Raw genomic sequence first — 21,893 nt, 5'->3', positions numbered from 1 at the left:
AAATTAGGATAAGTTATCAGAAACTGGCACTTATCTCAGCATGAAGCTAAACACTATCACATGGGCAGCTCTGAGGACGCAAAATAGAGCTGTGTGGTCGCTATTCACTTCAAAGATTTTCTAAAGCTTGAAATACCCTTGCAGTAGATTCAGAACCTGAAAAATGACCAATTGTTGTATAAGATGCAAACAAAAAAATAATTGAAATAAATAAATTATACAAACAAATCAATCTTGTATAAATCCAAAGATATGAAAGGTAGGCTTATATAAGTTTATATCTTGGGTCAGTTGCATTCATCAGTGGTACCTATTTGCACCAAGTCCTTTGCTATTAAAAATCAGCAGCATGTGTCTATTAACAGGGGAAAAGCACACAGTTGTTGCTGTATTGCTGTTGAGTTGTTGACTTGTGCCTGACAATAGTGTTTTGTGTGCCTTGCTAACTTAATCAACCCTGTTTCTTACAGACTGGCTAGAAATAGCATTGCTCCTGTGGTATGATAGGTTGTTAGGACACTGTCAGGCACATAACCTATTAAAAAGTATGTTGGAGTTTTAAATTTCAAGAAAGTTAACATTCATATGGTTTCTTTTGCTCGGCTCTAATGGCGAGACAAAGCAAAATTAATCGTGTTACAGCACAAGAGCAACCTTTTTACAGGAGTTAAGAGCCACAACTCTACCAACGTGACACAACAGAGGACAGGAGATTCATCCTGTATCACAGTAAGAAAAAGCGAGGCATATTAGAAGTGACAGATTGGAGACTCTGGATTCACTGGTTTTCGCTATACAGTGACAACACAACTCAAAAATGTCAGCAGTGACCTGAATAACCAGCCATCAGGCAGAGAGAGGAACCGGGATAGAGCAGACATTCAGTATGGACAAATCCAGCATACACAAACTCACACCGGCACCGGCACACTGAACAAACACCTACCTGTCATTGTCGACGCTCCTGAAGCCGGGGAGGATGTGTCTGAAGCTGGAGTTGCGGTCAAGTTTGGGTTGACTCTTGGTGCGTTTTATCGAGCCCTTCAGCCGTCGACTGAGAAAGCCCTGACGAAGGGAGACAAAGAGTCAATGAAACAGACTCGCCGCTACTTTTCGAGGTAAGTCTACGAGATGTCGATCATTGCGCTCAATTCGGTGGCGGAACAGAACATATCAATACCGGCGTTTAAGCCCCACATCCTAAATTCTGTGATGCAGAATGTCATGAATACTTAAAGGGAAATGAATTATTTTAGATCTTCACATCAGAGTGAGAGTGATGTTCACGGTCAAAAGAGTGAGGACAAAGTCAAACACAATATTTCGTGAATACAAAGAGGCATAAAACTACATTCACAGACAGGACCTTGAAAAAAGAAAATAATCAGCTGGAGGGTAATATCTGCAAACATTACACACCGTTTCCAGTAGCAACAATTATGTCGGTGTCTGCAAATTGTCCGACGTACAATCATTCTGTGTTTTATAATCATTTCCTTACACTAATTCGACGGATACAGCCCTTTATTAGTTTTCTCATTCTTCTCTTTGTCTGAGTCTGTGTGTTTACTTCTTCTAACATCTGCAATCACACTCCCCCAAGCACCTCGCCGTCTCCATGGCAACTGTTGGCTGGCATTAAGAGCGAGAGAATATGAACAAATGAGATGTGGTGCAGAAATGGCAGGCTGTTGTACGTTTTATGAGGGGGGAAAAAATGCATCTCTTTCTGCCATTTTTCTTTCCTTTTCTTTTTTCAGATTTCACTGCAGGGAAGATCAAGACCAAGCTGAAAAAGAAGGACTTTGAATAAAGAGGAGAGCTGATAGAGCAACTTAGGAGGGTTGTGGGAATAAGGTGGAACTTAACAAGGAGGCCAGTACGTAGGAGAAAGCAATAATGCTCATGCTCAGGCGTAGCTTTTTATCAAAGAGCACAGTGGCTGATTCACAGGTGGAATAATAAACTGAACACTAAACTGAAAAAACTCATATAACCTCAGAGACATACCCACAGTGCTTTGACCTCACGTCATTCTCACGTGTGCACACATTTCACAAGACGGTGACAGGCGACACACAACGAAAGCACCGCCCTCCGTCCCAGTCAGGCCATCAACACACCTGTATAATTACCACCTACCATGTGAACAGGTCGCCCCGGGCAACAATGGAATATGGATAATTACAGAGCGACTTCCAGACAGCCTGCCAGCTGATCACAGAGGAGCCACAGCATCCTGATGAATAACACCTGTCATCAGTAAAACACTCTGGGCCAGGAACCAAGACTCGCTAATGTATATTCAAGCTCATGCCAATCATGGGAGTGTCTATGTTTCATTAGCATGTGTGAACGTGACCAAAAACAGTCGCTATGTGTCGCTAATGTACGTTGAAGTCCCACAATGCAAGGCAAAAACAATCGAAACAAATTGGGGAAGGTGGTAAGACAGCTTGAGGAAGATCTTGGACAAGACAAAAAAAAGAAAAAGGTCTTACAGGAAATGAAGTTTGAAGTGTATTAAGCAGGGGACGTCAAAGTAAAAGTGCTTGTTCTTAATGTGTCTCTCACTAGTCCCACATTAAATTTCTGGAGTTTTGCAAACACATTTGGCTTTCTTTTGATCATATTAAACTGGCATAGTTTCCTGTTGATTCCAGCAGGTTAAGTGAGCTGAATTATTGTTACTACCTGTGGCATGAAACTGAGTTGGCATTGTACTAATGTGCCACAGCTAATGTTGATGTAAGTGCTGCTAGTGCAGATTTTTCATAGCTGTGGGAGAATCTTCTGTATTTCTATTGTCACATGAAACAAAACAAAACATACCAAATGTTTATCATTTATCATTCTCAGCAATGCCTACTCATTGGCTGGCTCATACTCAATAATGGTCAGACTTTGTGAGGGGCTATTTGCTGCTAATTTAAAGGAGACATGCTCATTTTCAGTTTCATTCTTGTATTTGGTAGGCCTACTAGAATATATATTTACATGTTGTAATGTTCACATGTGCGGCCGAATCTGAAACGAGAGGGTTTTTTACACAGATTTGCCAAAAGATGGAACAGGAGAAAAGGAAAGAGGATGGTCCTTTCTCATAGTCCGAGGCTCTCTAGAGACACCAGGGACATATGTTTATGTTGAGACAACATTAAAAAGTACCTTTTGCATAATACGTCCCCTTTAACACAGCTAAGTCAACGCTATTGGTATGAGCGCAGCACCTGTTCTTACTTTGTGAATCAAACTCTTACTCTCTCTCTCTAAAGTATTAGACATATAAATACATCATTCATTCCATGTGTCACTGAGTGTGTGGGCATGCGGTTACATTACCATAGGGACTGCTGCAAACAACGACAAATATGAGTCAGACTGTGTAGCAGAGATATTGTTTTCCATGACTGTATTTAGCATCACACTCAGATCAGCTCCTTCAACAACATGCCAAGGCAGAGGTGGCAGTGTATTCGAAAAATCAATGGCACCCACACGTATGTGCAAACACTGACAGACAAACACCTTTTGTTATTTCTGGATATCATTCACAATCACCTCAAAATTCACTGTAATTGCAGGCTTCTTCCATATAGCCCCTAGAGAGTGCATGGGCCTGCTGCTGTTGGCATATTCACAGCTAACAAATTAAAATGATTCTGTTTTTTTTCACATCCGCAGAAATAATTCAGTGAATAGAAACCTGTCCCTGCAGGCGAGGTGGATTGATTAGTGGCTGCTTGTTCTGTTTTTACTTTTCTCCATGCCCTGATGGATAGACTCTGAAGAACAGAAGGGAGAAATAGAAACAGAATCAAGAAGAAAAGAGAGCCGAGGCAGGCAGAGACACAAACGTATAATTTCTCTGATTATTTTGTATTCCTTGTTCCTTCTCTGGAGTGGGGCTCCAGTGCACATGCACAGCAATGTGACATTACAAAACACTGCTGTCTAATTCGGGCAGTCTGTCAAGGCTCTTGCAGATATATCGTCAGGGTTAAAGGTCAGCAGATATGAACGTCCTATTTTCCCCACTTACAATCAGTCAGTGATTCAGGCAGGATGACTGATGCCTATATTAACACCAGATTAAACCCCACAGGAGGCAAGACACACCGAGAGCCCTGCAAAAATGTTAGCATTTAATCTGTTTTCAGCAGCAGCTCATATGAGATGACTGAGAGAGCGAGAAGGGGAAAAAAAAAAAAATCTGCAAGAGAAATAGAGACAGAGACATATGGTTAAAAAGAGAGAGGACAGAAATAGAGGAGAGATTGGTCAAAAAATTGATCAAATGACAGTGAGTGCCTGCCAGAGAGGCATGAGCTATAGAGGCAGGATAAATGAAAAAAGTGGATCACAATGTAGAGGTGCCAGAGCGTGAGTTGATAGAAAAAGCAATAAAATGAAACTAAATGAGGGGGAAAGTGAGGAGTAAAGCACGGCAAATGAGTGACAAGGTTGCTGGCGGATCAGGGCTCAACAGAGCAGAGCACTAGCTGCAGAGAGAAGAAGTTTGTTCCTCCCTGTGGTTTAGACTCTGATGGGTCCTCGTTTCTGCTTATCGTTCCACATTACACTAATCATTGAATATCAAGGAAGTGATGGCTGGCATAATCTGACGCCTAAAAAACACAATGTGAAAAGCCGCCTAATGCGATGCCATACATTAACAAAGTGACCTTGGTTGAATAATACCTATAAATATCAATGCATGAATGGAAAAGAATGATGGGATACATGACATTAATAGAGTGGAGATCCCACCATTAATTAGTCTCGCGTGAATATTATTGGTCTTGCTGTAATGTCTGGCCCTCAATGTGTCATTTTGCTACAACTACTTGTAAGGAAAAAATACATGATAGGGCTATTACAGCCAGCGCAACCTGACAGGGGTCATTACAACGTCACGTGATAGCGTGAATTTCAATGAGCTCTTTAATTATTCCACATTTCTATGGTTGACAGCTAATTAGTGGAAAGAGGGGATGGAAAAATCTGATTCAACATGCATCATCGAAGGGGAGCAGAGGCTGGTTTTCAGAGGCCCTTCAGTTTGGGCTTATTGTGCTAGCTCCAAAGGGAATGTGCTGTTTGTGGAGAGAACATGTTTGTCCATGCTTACTATGTTACCTTGTTTACAGTGCAAGCTAATGTGTGTTAGCTTACCTCTGCGCATGCCCATGTGTATGTGTGTGTGTGTGTGTGTGCATGACAGGCTTGCATACTTGATTGTAATCTCGGCCTGTCCAAGCCCATTAAATCAGCACTAAGAGGACAGCTCAATTTTATCGCTGTGCTTTTTTTTTTAGTTTAGTTTTTTTTTTCATGAAATTAAAGCAAATGCTTGCAACAAGTTAATTCTATTCCCCTGGCTTGGCAATTCCAGGCTTCCCTAATGGGGTCTGATAGAATCAGTGCCTGGACAATCAGCAGGGTGTTCCCTGCTTCCACATCAACCACTCTTGTCCTCCTCTAGCACAGGCTGATGAAAACAAGAGGCATACCTGTCCAATTAGACCCCCTGCTATTATCTGAGAGGAGACGGGAGGTAGGGAGAATGGAGTCTGGGAGAGATTGGATAAGGAGCTAAGTCACAATTGAGAATCAATCCAGCCAGCTAGTGCAATCAGCGGGACGTGGACGTGACGGCCTTAGATAAGGTTTGTTTGTCTGCTCTTTAAACAAGCACTGAATAAGAGAAACTACCAAATTGTGACTTTTATATTTAAGGTATACATTCCTCTAGTATATCTGAATTGGCTGTGGAAGATTAGGCTTTGGAGAGATTTTAGTTTTCTCCCATGCCTACTGGTGAGAAATTGTTGTTGAGAAGCACTGGAGGATGTACTTATGTGTGTGTGTGTGTGTGTGTGTGTGTGTCATCCATTTGTGTGTGCAGACTGAACTCAGTCTCTGCAAAGAACATGAGAGAAAAACATTTTGACAGATTTAGCTCAAGGCCTAGGAGGGGTACTTTAGATGTCACCACAACTCTTTTCACTGGAGGGAGAAAAGTGAGGGGTGGTTTGTCATCGCTAAAAGTGGGAGATGAAGGAGAGAAGGAGGAGAATATGACCGCCTGCATGTCTTCCTGTTTGCATTCCTACGTTTGTGTGCCACCATGGCTACGTCCAATCCATCTATCCAACCTTCTACACACTGTATAAACTGCGTCATTCTCATAATTGAGAATGTCTCGTCATTTGATCAACAAAATCAAAAGTTGATGAAAAAGCTGGCAGTGGGGAACTTAGTGTGCTGTGCTACCATCAGGTGCCAGAAGGGGGCAGTGTGAGGAAAAGTACAGAGAGGGTCAAACATTGACTGGGGAAGCTCTCTTTGTGCAAGGAGTCACTGCTGCTTAGCAATAGGCCCACAGAAGTAAGTTAAGTGATCATGTGATTGAAACAGCAGGATGACTTTGCTGCAGTGCTCCTCTTCTCCTCGCTTTTCCCCAGAGGGAACAAGGAGTTGCTTAACAGACACTTAATCAATATTTAGCCCCTCTATCTGACCCTTTCTGTCTCCTACAAGCTTTTTATTCTTCTCTTAATTTGTTTTTTTTTTTTCTGTCACGCTATATCCACTCATGGATTCCATTTCCAGTGACATTCATTCACATTCTTTCTAAAGAATAGGAAGAATCGGTCAAGAGGACAGAAAGAGTGTGTGCGCACACACTCTCTCTTACACAGCAATACATAATCTCTGAAAAAAAACACTCTTTTTTTTTTTTTAATGAGCACATGCGACTTTGGCAACCTCTGGCTCATCAAGCTGTGGCAATTTTTATATGTGCAACTCCTGAAATTAAGCTTAAACTGTTTCAATTCATGAAACACTTTATTCTCACTCCGCAGGTGGTCCAACACCAGTGGGTCTAGCCTATTTGTTGAATTATTAACTGTGAGCCCTAGAGGCATCCCAGTTTGGTTTCTGCAGCAACTGAGAGAGAGCTGAAGATGGCTGATGATATGATAATAGGAAATCAAAAAGGAAAAAAAAAAAAGAAATCTCTTCTGTTTTAATAACGTCTTTGAGGCCTTAACTTGACCCGTTAGCAGGCTTGCTATGCCTCTACGGAGGCAGAGAGTTGGAGGATTGTTTATGAGAGACTGAGTGCTTGTGGCCCTTCTGTCCTAACATCCACTGTTTACAGTTCACCTCCAGGTCGTCATCTCCCCACTCGTTATTTATTAATGGAAATATGCACTGCTAATTGCTAATTAGCTTTAAATTGATGACTCATAGCGGAATTTTTTGCTTCATTAACTGGCTGTTTATCTATTGAATTAAACATGGCAGAAAGCATACCGGATTTGAATTAGAGCAAGATGACAGACAAAGGGCTGCTCTGTGTGTGTGTGTGTGTGTGTGTGTGTTTGACGGAGAGGAGGAGAGACAGTTTGCTTACAAGTGAGTGAGTGTGTGTGTTGTGCTGTGCACAGGTGTGGAAGTGTGCGTGTGGGCTTACATGAAGCATTTTTAAAATGATTCAGTGAAATGCAATGAAAAATCACGCCGGGTGTGAAAAAAGGCACTGGAGGATGGTGTGCTGAACATCAACCCAAGATGTGCACATGTGCGATGTGTAGACAGCGAACATCAAAAGGCCCCGGTCCAACATTTGATGTAAATGAGTTTCAGATTGGCATGGGTCCATCTGGACGCCAGACCAGCCTTCTGTAGACGCTGATCTACGACTAGGAGCCTCCTAAGGCAAACTAAGGTGGAGACAGAGACAAAAGCCAGAGAGGAAAAAACGAACGGGGAGGACAGAGATGATGCATAAAAACAAACTCACAGTACTCACGGTGACTCTGAAAGGTGTGGCAGCAGTGGCTGTAGCCTCCATGGTGGGTGGTGTGGTCTTGTCCGAGGAGCTGCCTGGCATGCTGCGTCGGCGTCCTGTCCTCTCTGGAGGAGACTCTGTAAATAGAGAGGGATCTTTAAAATGTGATTATGGTCTTTCTCTCTTTACGGTCTTGTGAAACATACAGTAATTTGCTCTCGGCAACAACAATTCAGCAAAATTTCTCTAGATTTCAAACTGCTCCTTCGACTATTCTAAAGGTTGTGCATTGTGCCAGAGTGGTACACCTTTTGCATTTTCAATCTCCCAAAGCACATCATGTGTGATTGGCTGTCAGTGTGTTATTACTCTCAAAAATCTGTCTGACAAATCAAGAGCACAAAAGGATATTTGCACAAATGCAGGAAAGAACATGCAAACTCAAAACAGAGACAACCCACACACGAGACGAACCAAAGGCAGAGCCACTGACAGTATGTGGTGTGGGTGTGGAGTTAAGGGTGCCAAATAGGTTTGGACTGGGGTGACCTGGGTTTAATTCCAAACTCAATATGTGTTCTGCTGCGAGGGAAACTTTTCACATGAGTGAAACACATTTAACCATGACGAATCCAAACCTTAGCCTTGGGTGTTTAAAGCATTCAACATGCGTTTGTGCACTACAGATCAAAGGAAAATATATGAGAACAGGCAAAAATAAGTGTTTGTGGGTGGATGGTGTTAACACTGGGCCGTATTATATCCTGGATAAATGTATCAATGAGTCCATTAAGGGAGTCGGGGGCTGTTACTGTCCATTCCTGATTTTCCCATCCTTTCCCTGTTGACAGAGCTGATCTGGTTTCTCTTTTTATATTGTGTGTGTCTAATTCTTTCTTTTAATCTAGACACAGTACAGCAGAGTATCAGATCAGTGTGAAAGAGCTGTGAAAGAGTTCTGGAGCCAAAGACAAATCTGGACATGTGAGAGGAATGCGAGTGATGCTGAACATGCATGTCTCTGCAGATTTCAGATCGCCATTGCCGCTTACTGTTCGCTCATACATGCAGAGCGAACTATTAACACGTGAGCCAGTTGGCAAACTTATATAACCTCAAATGGTCAAAAAAGAGGTAGTTCTGCACATACGGTGCAAAATGAAGTGCAAGACATTCTAACATAAAACAGAGAATGTGTTTAACTATTTCAGATAATATTAAACTGATAATATTTTGAAACACATCATTGAGGCCATGTTAGATTATTCAAATGAGATCCATGACTGTCTCCAACATTAGAAGCTAATGAAATTAGTTTTACGAGTGTGAGTGTGTGACTCTAATAAGGATGAAACTGCATTAAGAAGCAACCCCCCCCCTCACACACTATACTGTAGTATAATCAGTATAAAGAGTGCTCACCATTTTGTTGGGGACTCCCCACTGACTGCTGATATAACTATCTCCAGATCTGGTATGCAAATCTCTAGACTCTAAATACTTAATGCCATCAAACCTTGTGGGTAACCTTTATTGATTAACACAGACAAAAAATAATCATGTGTAACAAGCAAACACTTGGTAAAGGAATCACGAAGCTGGACGTAAATGCTTAATACTAATACTTAATAGAACTTATCATATCCAATTTCTGGATATTTGGGGATATTATGGTTAATTATATCTGTTTTCTTAATAAAAAATCAAAATGAGATAACATTTAGGCCCAAATATGACTTTACAGCACTGAACTTGGACACCAGCAACTGCTGATTTTTCAATTTTTTACTCAAAACTTAAAAATATGCAACTAACCATGGTAACCAAAAAGACATTGATGGACCAAATTTTGTGCCTAATATGATATTTGCATATAGAGCTTCTCTAATAAGCCAAACACACAAGAGCACATACTTGAGAGTATATCAGCGATATTCTTTGTATTAGCTTGTCGAGCCGGGCTGTGCTAAATTAGCAGTCTGCTACTTAACAGGCTGGTTGACTGAATTAGCGCGCGGTGTAATTGAAGAACGAATGGAGGAAAAGCACTTCCCGCTGTGCAGAACACTGGCTTGCATCCCAGCCCACATAATTCTCAGCCTAACATTAACATAAACACCCTCTGCAACAACAAGCAGCAGACAAACACAACATGCTCTGACACAGAGCAGACGTCCTCTGTTGCAAAATCAAATCTCTATAATTAAAAACCGGAACCATCTGGATCCTCTGAGCAAGTGGTCCGTTGCTTTGTGGAGGTCAGGAGGATCTGATTTTACATTTTGTGTTGCAGATACTAAGCTAGCTAGACTAAGCTTATAGGTTTTTCTATCCTAGAGGTGAGAAATTGGTCGCAACAGATTGAACACCTGTGGGATAATCAGGCTAATCTAAGGGCACTACATCAGCACACAGGAGGACACAAGACTCAGGGGGCGTCCAAGTCAAGTAAGTGTCTGTCAGAGCAGGTGCATGAAGACTTCATAAGCAAATTAAAAGTCAAGTCAAAATGCATGAATCTCAGGTCTCTTAATGCGGTTGAAGGCATTTCATTGCAACTTCTACAAGTTTACCGCTCAACACATGAGGCACTAATTATTTTATTTTCAAATCTCAAGTTTTTTGGGTGTCATGCTTCAGATGTGGATTTTCTCGCAGCAATAAAATTCAAGTCAAGAGTCAAATCTTCATTTTTGAGACTTTAGACTTAAGTCCGAGGGCTGAGTCTACAGCGGTGGCTGCTCCGAACCCATCCCGGCAGCTGTTTGATGCATAAAAATGAATGGGATCATCAGTGTCTCCCAATTTAATTATTGATGTTTGTCTGGACTTGGCAAAACTCTAAAACTGTCTAGTGGACTTTTTCTAACATCTGACACTTCATCTGTGTAAGCTGATGCTGTCTCACTGAGTGGCAGCTCTGGATAAAATGTTAGCAGGGCCGTCTAGGAATACTAAAAACGTAATATGGCTCTAAATGATGTCAGGAAATGAATGTGTGGGGAAGTGGGCTCATAAAAATCTGCTCCATCTATTTTCTATAAAAACTGGCATACTAATAGAAATTACTTTCTGTTTCACTTAGTCATTGTAACAAACACATATGGTGGCTTTGAAATATCCGTTGCCATGATAACAAGCATATTTAATCCTTTAAATTTGAAAATCATTCATGAGCAAATGGGGCTGATGAGGTAATCATGAACATTGACTGAACTAACTCAGCAGTGTGAATTTCTGTTTCTCGTGTCACAAATTACTCCTGTGCTCGACTTCGCTGGATTTACCCCTCCAGTCTTCTTAATTTCTTAACGGAAGTCTCCCCACTTGTACACAGCTGGCTGCTGCGAGCGCTCGGAGGAGAGCTCACACGCACAAGCACACATCATTTGGCTGTGAACTAATTGCTGTGTGAAATTGCCGTGCGCACTTCCACATGCTTTCCCCATTTGCGTGTAATGCATCTCTACGAATGCATGGAAAGTTTCCCTCGCTTTCCCTGCGTCCGACTCTAACCCACTAACCGGTAGCAAATGGTGAACACACACTCATGTTCAATAAAACTTCAGATAAAACACAAATTCCACATTGTTGTAAATCATCAAAGGTCTGTTTTATACAGGATGTGGTGGCTGGTTTCAGATTATCAACACTTCTAATTTAGAAGGGGTCTGTTTAAGGTTAGTTTTTTTTTTTAATCAAGTTGTTTGGTATCTGAAGGTGTGTGTTTGTGTGTGTTTGGGAGCATCTAGCATGCAAAGTTCTGTTTGTAAGGTCAATTAAAGCAGCTTTTGTGGCAAAAGGTGAGGTATATTTAAATTAACAAGTCTGGGGGCCTTTAGGCTGACTATTATATTCTATAGACCTCCTTTTCAGTCTATTTCCTCTATATCATTTTCTTCTTTTCCTTGTCCTCCACCTTCTTTTCCTTACTATCGTTTGCCTTCACCAAACCGCTTTCTTCCCTCTATGTGCTCTTACATTAAAGTTCTCTTTAAACTTTGATCTACTAACTTTCTTTACCATCACATCTTAATTTTTTATGTCAAATCAAAATGTCACCTCCCTTTTTTTTTTTTTTTTATCCTCATACCACCCACCTCAACTCATAAATGGCACCACCTCTATGCCTTGATTCCACCCACCTCCAGGCCTCCCCACAGTTGGTTAATGGGAGAGAGATGTGTCTGCACAGGAGTGCACTGTATGTGTGTCCTGGTCTGGCCAGCAGAGATAGAGGCAGTGCAGCTCGGTACTCAGTGTATCTCTTTGTGAACATCAAACAAAACTTTTAACAAAATCAAGGACTGACACTAGAGGGAAAAGTTCAAGTTTTTGGCAAAATATTCACCTTCTTAGGATTACATGAGAAGACTGATGGTTGCATATGTGACCATTTTGTGTGTGCGCAAGTTAAAATCTCACGTGTTCCAAACATGAAGTGGTCTATGGCTGATTATTTTAAAAAGCAAAGAAAGATGAGGAGGCTGGTGGGGAGGGAGAGACGGGGAGAGGTTTTCGACTCAGAGGCCACTGATGATGAAAGTGCAGGCAGAGAGAGACTGACTGAGCCAGTGAAGGACAGAAGATAAGCCATTATGTCAGCCACTGCTCATGGCAGAGGAACTTAATATTCAGAATATGATATTTTTCAAATATCATATCTTGAGTTACTGTCAATCTTTACATAAATGCAAAACTTAAGTATGCAAACGAAGACAACTATTAATCAGCATGTAAGATCATTGATTAACACCACGTGGAACTAAAAGGGTGCAACCAAATCGCATAGTGGAGAGGCCACATCTTGTGATTTTATTGGGACGGTCTTAAGGGGGTCAAATTGTCATTTTTACAAAAGATTTTTCCACTGCTTCAACAAACAAGATATAATATGTTAATTATCTTAATCTTTATGCTATCCTCCTACTCTCTGACATTCTATCCCTCTATCATACTAAAACCTATCCTCCTACCTTACTTACTTATTTCCTTCCTTCCGTTAACATTCAGTTATACAGGTCAAACTGCATATTTCCTTAGTGTTTCCCAGTCAGGCGTGCTCCATCCAGTGACCAGTGCCAGCTAACCTTCCCTTCCTCTCAGACTTCGCCAGCACAGGATATTACAGCTTACAAAATGACTGTACGACTGTAGACGAAGGTGGGGGAGGAAAGGTTCAAAGCCTTTTCTACTTCTGAAAACCAAGTGTGATGTTCAGTTCTCTTAAAATGCTATGTTTGCTGCTATTAAGGTGAAACAAACAGGATGAATATAGTATGATGGATAGTTCATGTGCGAGGTGTGCAGAGAAACAGCACGCTGGGCAGGCAGGTGGTAATGTGACACAAAAACTGTTAGAAGACAGCAGGGCAACTGACATTATCTATTTAATCATCTGAGGGGAAAAACTGGAATGGTGATGAACATTTTGCATAACAGCTTATTTTTGGCGTGGCCGTGCCAAAGTGCTGTGCTGATATAATAATAACGGTTGACTATCTAAACACACATTGTTCTTTTGCCTGGAGTGATGTGCTTTATGATCTTTTATCGCCCGAGGAGCTGGCTGTGCTAAGAGGCTCAGTGATGAAAGAGGAGACTCAAAAAGGTTGTTGTAAGTAAGTTGTTGTCGCACGGGGTGTATAATCTGCCGACAAATGATGATAACTTCAAACGAACATTCAGTATCTACACTCCGTAGTGCCGGTGTTACACTAGCAATCACTCTGCTGACTTGAATGTCTTTTTTCTTTTTTTTGTTTTGTTTTGGTTATGCAATTACATGTGCATTGTTGCTGCTGTTTCTGTGAACATACACATAGTCAACAGGCACACAACAGGCTATGAACTGAGATAGGCACAAACAACACTTTTCTGTGATGACTGGTTCGGCCTATTGTCCTACATCCATTATAAATAAGTCATAATAGACAAAAATGCCACCTTATCTGCTAGTTGACAGTAATGAAGTCTATACTGTGGCAATTCAGATAGTCGCAAATGCTGAAGGTCTCTATTAAAAAATATTATGTTTATATGATATAAATGAAAGATTAATTGGGAGAACAAGACTCGTGACATTGATGTGACCCAACCTGCCAGAGAGAAGACATATCACTCTGCTGGATTTGTTTGAACACAGACACAATGTCCTCTCTATGGTCTTACAGGAAGGAGGTTCTTCACTCACAAATGATCTCTGGCTAAATAAAGAAAGCAACCTTTACCCCAATCCATCACCAGCATCATTAATGCTAATTAGCGACAGCTGAAGCTACCTTGCTAAAGCGACCGTCGGTGCCAGCTAAAACAAGACACTGCTAGCTGAATGTTTTGTACACTGCTCTTTGCCAGTGGTGATTAGCGATGCAGCTACTGTAGAGGCTGGCTGATGGTAAAGGAGAGCTGTGCTGCAGCTCTGGCAGGCTGAGGTAAACACAGCAGAGTACAGTACAGAGGTAAAGGTCAGATTTTAAAATGAAGCCAAAACCGATCCATCCAAGGTTCGGTCCCAACACTTGACATTTAGGGGGTTCATCACCACGACGCTCAACGATTTTCACACGCACATAGTCATTTGATCCACTTATAATATCCAGATATTCATTATAGCTGCTTTAAAGTGTGTATTTGAACAAGGCAGAAAAATAATCCAGCCTGTGCTCACCAAGCTGATGAACGGAGTTTGAGCACAGGATCCTGTTATCGATAGCAGCACGTGTCTGCATTTCAAGAAGTCTACACCCTCAGGGCTGAAATACAGCCTCCAAAGAGAAAGCAGAGTTCTTGTGTTATGACAGGAGGGAAAAGCAGAAGAGAATTCAAACATACACAAACACACACACACGGTGAAATGTGCAGCGAAAATCACAGGCTGTCAAGCTGTGTTTACTGTGTTCTGTCTACCTGGAGGACTATCTTCTCTCGGTCCACCCCACCTTTCATCGTCCCTCCTTCACAAATACATCTCTTTTCTGTTTTTCCCCTCAAGTACAAGACAGCTAAAACTTGTCTGGACTGGCTGATGGCACGGCAAAAAGCTCTGCCCGTCTCTGGAATATAGACTGTGAATTAATCAAAGATCTGCAATCCAGAGTAGTCTGTTTTTTTTTTCTTTTACTTATTGTGTCAGAAGGCACAGTCTCATTAGTTGGTGTATCTGAGTCCCAGCTGGACAGTGAGCCATGTAATGGAGGTCACAATGGAGGCCCACCCCGGCACGTACTGTATTACAGCCACAGCTTTGAATTGCTGTGCTTTATTTAAAGTTGGTGTGTGAGGGACAGACAGGGAATAAGGGGGAGGGGAGAGAGAGGGTACACAGAGACCATAATGTGTTAACACTGAACTGTGAGGACAACGCTGGACTTTTGACCTCTAAGATGAGGTATTTACTCAGCGCAGAGATGATGGAGTGATAAAGAGGTGCTGCTCTGTCTGCTTGCAGCGACTCTGTGGAAACGAGGGACTAAAAGGGAATCAGTTCAACCCGCATCAACCACTCGTGCAAATAGTCAACAGTCACTTAACTGGCTTGTAACACTCAGCCCCTACTTAAAGTCCACTGCGACCTGATACTACGAAGATCATAGAGGCCTGAATGTATACCAGAATTTACAACCCAAAATGGAATATGGAGCCAATCTCTTGAATTTGTCACCCTATAAACAGTATAGTACAGATATCAAGCAGCACTGAGCTCCACAGTTTCTCCCACAAACACAAGAATTCTATCATCGACCAGTTTCAGGCGATATCCAGAGAGGGGGGCTCTGCTTCATGTTTAGCTTGGCACATGCATGCCTTTGTCTGCAGTGTGTTATGGGAAGACGGAGGAGTTCGGGAGAGGGGGGAGAAGAGAGGGGTGCACAGGGAGGAAGTTTGTGTTTGTGCAGTGGGCGACACAGCAGCAACATTCCTCCGACTGCCGACTGAGATCCCACTAACTTCAATAACATCAGCGACCAGACACACAGATACGAAGCAAACAGCCTGTTCAGCCTCGGTGTCAGTTGCTAAATGACACATGACAGTACTTTAAAATATTTTAACCCAAAAATACAGATGGCAGGCTCTTTTCAAGGTGAGCAATGGCAATGATCTCCTACAGTTCTACAGCTATTTCTCCAAAACTGTTCCCTCGCTCAGGCTTGTAATCTGAGTTGATATCTATGGATTAGGGGGGGGATTAGCCTGCACCTGTCTCCCTGTTATTGGACTCTTTTGGGTGCTCAGTAGCACCACGTCATCTGGCCCGTTTCCATGATTCACCGGGATGAGGGAAAAGAGGGTAGACAAGGACACAGACTCCAGAGATGAAACTAAGATCAGAAAGTAATCCTGGGTTAAACATTGAGATGATGTGGACAGTTCTGGCAGTTTCACTTCACTGCTTCATTACTATATTAAAAGTCCCTGCCCTCTGTCTCATGCCTCTGCTTCCCATCATATGATCTCAGAAACAAATTAATTGCATTTTCAATACAGAACTGACAAAGTAGTAGTAGGAAATACTTTTACTTTGTGTTGTCTTTATTAAGTTCTGCACTTTTATCTCAAATTATCCTGCCCCTCGGCCTGATTTTGAAATTAAGGCAAAATGTTCAAAGAATGAGGTTGCCAAGGTTGATTAATGAAGCCTTTGTTTTACTAAAACATGACCTTAATCTCAGCGAGGATGCTCAGGCGCAAACTGCAAAAACAGATCAAAGGCCTAATCTGTTTGAGAGAAAACAGGGAAAGTGATTCCATTGGGCATAAAGTCAACGTCTGAACTTGGCACTACTTAGCCCTAAATCTCTCTTTTTAACTCCACCATGTTAATATTTAAAGCAGATTAACACTCTGAGACGCACATGAATACAGACACTGGCTCCAGCCTCCTTGTGTTTATATGAAAATGTGACTTAGGCATCGGAAACTGAGTCATAATGATCGTCTGTGTTGTTCTGGTCATGTTTCCCATCTATCAGCACTCTTTCTGTCCTCACTTCCCATCAACAGGCGCACACACACTAAGACAAAAATCGGGCTACGCGTGATGCAGCAGAACAGATCAAGAGTGTTTCTTGCAAGGACCCATCGAGAATATGATTACGAGCAATAACTGTCATCGGTAATGCATTATTGAGTTGTTATTGAGTAGTTCAAACACGTTCTTGCAAGCTGCTGGCAGTAACTCTGTCTTTACTGTTGGGATATTTCATGGTTTCACGCTGTTGCTAATTTGCTGCTGTTACTGTGTGCTGTGCTGTGCTGTGCTGTGCTGTGCTGTGCTGTGCTGTGCTGTGCTGTGCTGTGCTGTGCTGGGCTGGGCTGTGCTGTGCTGTGCTGTGCTGTGCTGTGTGCGGTTGGTGCTCTCACTTGAACAGTCGAGGATCAGAAAATTAGGAAAACCATTTTCATGCACTTACCTTTTGGACATATTGTGCTGGACTGTGTTCATGTTATTGTTGGAAATACTTGTTTCTTTCTTTCTTTGTTTCTAAAAGCTTCTTGCAGTTTTTTTTTCTCCCTTTTCCTGTCATTTTTCATTTTGTTTTGTTCAGTTCTTCCTTGTTTTTAAGAGACTGCAACTATTGTTGATGTGGACCTGTAAAGCCCACTGGGAGATTGCATGTGATATCGAGCTACACAAGACTTAGGCTTGACCTGACTTGTCTTCCCCACTGCAGCTGCTAGCCTCAGCCTCCCAACATTTCATTTTGATGTTTTATTCATGTATGAAATGTCTGTTGAGAAAGTATTTTAAGGGAATAGTTAGACAGTTTGGGAAGTATATTTAATCAATTTCTCAAAAGTTAAATGAGGGGAAACAGTTAGCATAAAATCTGACAAATAAAATCTACCTACCAGCTCTGCAGAAGATTAATAACACACTAATTTGATCCTAGCCAGGCTGGTTGTTTCTCCCTGTCTCAAGTCTCAATTCAGCCAAGTAAGCAATCAGCCCAACAAGTGGTGAGAAATAAGACACAGAAACTTAACTTTGTTAAAACCATCCCCATTGTCTCTCTCTGAGGAAATATAACATTTTAGTAGAACTAGCATAACTTTACAAAATAGAATTTTAAGTGGTTATGTGTCATACAAAGGCTCTGCAAAGGTAGCTATAAAAAGAGGCAGATGATGAATTTAGTTAAAAAGAAGTGACACAAGTCCATTCATGGGATCATTCAGAACAAAGGGTTTGATTGTATAAAGAGTTTCGAAACACATCATATCTCATCATGTCTCTCTGCCGCTCTCTCTTTGACATAAGCAGTAATTTTGTATGTAAATGTCACCAACCCCCGACGAAGGAAGGGGAAACAGATCAGAATGGTGTGACTGTGAACTGATATAAGATTTTCCATTCACAGATAAGGACGCACTGACATGCAGAGAAAACAATAACACATGAGCTCACGCAACTGCCACCTGATCTGTCCCAGTCGCGGCGCATACATCAAGAGGGGCTGCAGTAACTTCCTCAAGATAAACTCGCATAGCTGCCCGTGGTTGTGGTGTGAACAAAAATACCATTTTATGCTGTGATGCCGGGCTTCTCGAATGAGACACATTTCAGCATTATCACATCATCTCGCTCCAGGCACATAGATCTGTTTACTGAGAAAAGTTTATTTTTCTCCTCGCAAAGCTCATTTCAATGAATTAAAGAAAACATGCGCACACATCAAGGGATGGACGATATGGATAAAATCTTAAATCACTGTTTATGTATCCCAATATTAATGTATCGAGCTATGTAGAGGGATAATCCCATAAATTAAATACCTGACAAATCAAAGTACTTGTTCTGTACTTCATCAAAGTACTTCTGTTATATCTATAGCCTTAAATTATTTCTTAATGCTTTTAATTTGGTTTCTAATTGGATTTTATATTATTGCATTTCCCCGACAAGGAACAGTATACTACCATATCATCACCTTATGAAGTCGACAAATGTGTTTGCAAACATGTTGCCTATTCATACATTCAGATGACCCAGAGCAACATTAGCATTTCATTGCTTGTGGCTACCTGACAGATCACCACTCAAGAAACACATCTGTCTCTTTACTTCCTAAAACACACAAAAAGATGAGAAATACAACTTTGAAATATCAGTCACTTATTGCATAAAGTATTACTTTTTATATTATATATTTGCATACAATAATAACACTGTACATCATGTGAATGTAAAAACAGCTTTTATGCAGCTTGCTGCTTGTTGATTCAATTGCAACAACTCTTGCAACAACAATTTTGCCAATGAAGCCACATTAAAGTCTCTAGATTGCACTGATCCTGTCCATATTGACATACAGTTGCCAGTTTAGGGTCATACAAAGCACAACCACAATGTCTTTTAACTATTTCATGGCGACTACAAATATCAAAGTGTGTGTTGGTCACAAGAGCTGCTAGTGGTCCCTCTCTTATCTGGATCAACTTCTCCCAACCAAGTCTGTGCGTCACTGCATTAAAAACTTTTACACACCATACAGTGTGTAAAAGGTTTTTGTGAGGATAGCTCGCACTTATCCAAAAAGATCAAGGCAGAGTGTGTTTGCATGTGTGTCTTTGTACATAAGCTCGAATGCATGTGTGTGTGTGTGTGTGTGTGTGTGTGTGTGTGTGTGTGTGTGTGTGTGTTCTTATGAGAACTGAATGACACAGAGGGGAGACTTCAAAGCACCTCTTTCATCAGCCGGAGAAGCAAAGTGAAGACATGCAAACCAGGCACCTTCTCCCCCTCTCTCTCTCTCTCTCTCTGTCTCTCTCTCTCTCTGTCTCTCTCTCTCTCTCTCTCTCTGTCTCTCTCTCTGTCTCTCTCTGTGTCTCTCTCATGACTGTCTGGCTTCTGTCTCTTACTATAGAAAACTAAGTGCACTTACTCATAATGCAACTTATTTTGAAAAGAATACAAATAAGCTTTATTTTCAGTGAAACAGAGAAATTGATGTGTTTTTCCCAGCCGGAGACATTTGTCAAGTTTGCATCATATCCAGAGCAACTGAGCAACAGATATGCACCACTCTTCTGCATAATATCTTGGCTGGCACAATACGGCAGTTCATTTGGAATAAAATCAATGGGCTGAAGATTTCAGAGATATTTCTTTTCTCTCAATTCAAGTAACTTGAGCTAAGCCTTGGGGGTAGACTTATCACTATAACCTTGCAGTTCAAACAGTGCCTCCAGCAGAAAGTAAGAGAGCACTGAAAGGAAGAAAAGTAGCAAAGTGAAGAAACAGAGTGCTCGGGGACATGGACTAACAGAAAAAGAAGTAGTTATGCAGTGCAGAAAACTAACTAACTGGCTTAAAGCCCTTCTTGGGTTGCTAAGAACAAAGATATTTGCAGGCAAAGTGCAGGAACGGATGGAACTCCACGAGTTGACACAGAGCTGTGAGCTGTCAAGTGTTGGTGGTGCAATTTGAGGGTAGCATCACCTTGTGAATAGTGATGGCAAACTGTCATCTCACTCTGTTTCTCATGAACACACACACACACACACACTAGCAAAAACACACACAGCACTGCAGACTGATGCCATGGGCTCTATAAATAATGTGACTATAAACGTAGTTCTCATATGAACAAAGAAACCATCGTACATTTTGTGATCCTTACCCTTAACCTGTTTATGTGTTTTGGATTTGCACCTAACTGTTATTTCATATTTGCACTCTAGATATATTTACATGGTTTCCTACTTTGTATGCAACTGCTACACAACACGTTTCCTCTGGATAACTGCAGTTCTATCTCACCTTGTCCTAAAACAGAAAACCGTTTGAAAAGGGACACTTCTTGTGTTGCTTTCACGGAATGTGCAAAGAGTAATATTTTCTTTAAAACCCAATCACCAACAGACATACACGCTTGCTAATGAGAATCAGACACACTGACACTACTGGCCTGTTTATTAGCGTCTCTTCTGAGTTTTACCAGCTACAGCTACAGTGTGTTGTACAGACAAAGTTACGACACTGAAGTCATGTGGTGTATACGAGGCAGAAACTGCTGCATGGTGAACTTTTTTTTGCAGTAGTAGTAGTGTGTATTACCCCTGCTGGTGGACGGCCTGGTGCGGCTGCGGGACCGGCTTCGTTGACGTTGCAGTCGAGACTTGCCCAGGAATCTGTAGTAGTATGACGGTCTCCCAGATCCTTTCCTAGTGACCCCAGCCATGGTGCTAGTTCCTGCTCTGGACCCCGCCAACCAACCACACGATATATCTGAGCAGCACTGAGAACAAGTCCTCTTTAATCTGGTATCAGTGCAGATAAAGTCCCAGCAAAGTTCTCATGGAGTGCAACTCTGTTTATCGCAAACCTCACTTAAGTCCTCTTGCAGACACTCACATCTACTTTAGTTAAAGTAAAGTCCTCACAGATTGCGTCGTGATCAAATCCACTCCATTGTGAAACCATTTCCCATTGGAGAAGCAGAAGATTAGGCCATCAAACATCCACTTATGTTCACTACTTGTGTCCTGTCCCACAAACTCAGACTTCTGCTCCACCTCTGAACACTCCCCCTCAAAGTTTCCCACAGCGAGATCCCAGAGGCATGATGTCCGGAATACTGCGTGAGCGTGTATCCTGAATGACAGGAAAGCCGTTCCTGCTCCCAGTGCCAGAGTGCACTGAAGGAATTTTACAGACATTCAGAAAGCCAGTGCTTCTGTTTCATAAAGCACTAAAGGAGTCTCTCATAAGACAGTTATATACATCCAAAGCCACTATCTTCAACTCTGGGACTCTGTGTGACTGTGTGTAACAGAGAGAGAGGGATAGAGATATATATAGAGAGAGAGAGAGAGAGAGAGAGAGTGTGTGTGTGCTTTGTGGTTGGGAACAACAGGAGAAAAGTTTGGGCTGCATCGAAAACATGCGTAGATAAGAGCTTCAGTGGAATGGAGTTAACAAGGCAGCTATCACACTACACAATGTTTTACTTCCCCCCATCAACCAAAGTAATCTGTTACAGACCCAGAGACAAGACAGCGTCTGGTGTAGTAAACAAGTATGAGTGATAAAAAATGTCATCACCCCCCTCCGGTAGTGGCTCCTGATCCAGCCACCGTCTTGGCT

The 21,893-nt window shown here is 41.8% G+C and overlaps 1 protein-coding gene across 5 annotated transcripts in view; it reads right to left on the bottom strand.

Moving 5' to 3' along the window:
• The window catches only part of LOC139218538 (disabled homolog 2-interacting protein-like), a 124,008-nt gene that overhangs the window by 68,381 nt on the left and 33,734 nt on the right, over positions 1-21,893 (bottom strand). For 2 of the 5 annotated variants that reach the window (XM_070850135.1, XM_070850138.1), the window contains exons 1-3: positions 20,865-21,550; positions 7,814-7,938; positions 947-1,065 (exon numbers count right to left, since the gene is read on the bottom strand). In XM_070850135.1, the coding sequence (XP_070706236.1) occupies positions 947-1,065; positions 7,814-7,938; positions 20,865-20,988 (368 nt within the window). In that variant the 5' untranslated portion in view covers positions 20,989-21,550. Of the gene's footprint in view, positions 1-946; positions 1,066-7,813; positions 7,939-20,864; positions 21,551-21,893 lie in introns of those variants that run through there. The other 3 variants (XM_070850139.1, XM_070850137.1, XM_070850136.1) reach the window with 2 other exon arrangements.

This window comes from Pempheris klunzingeri, chromosome 19 (genome assembly GCF_042242105.1).
Source record: "Pempheris klunzingeri isolate RE-2024b chromosome 19, fPemKlu1.hap1, whole genome shotgun sequence".
Taxonomy (NCBI): domain Eukaryota; kingdom Metazoa; phylum Chordata; class Actinopteri; order Acropomatiformes; family Pempheridae; genus Pempheris; species Pempheris klunzingeri.
This window is presented reverse-complemented; position numbering and strand designations above follow the sequence as displayed.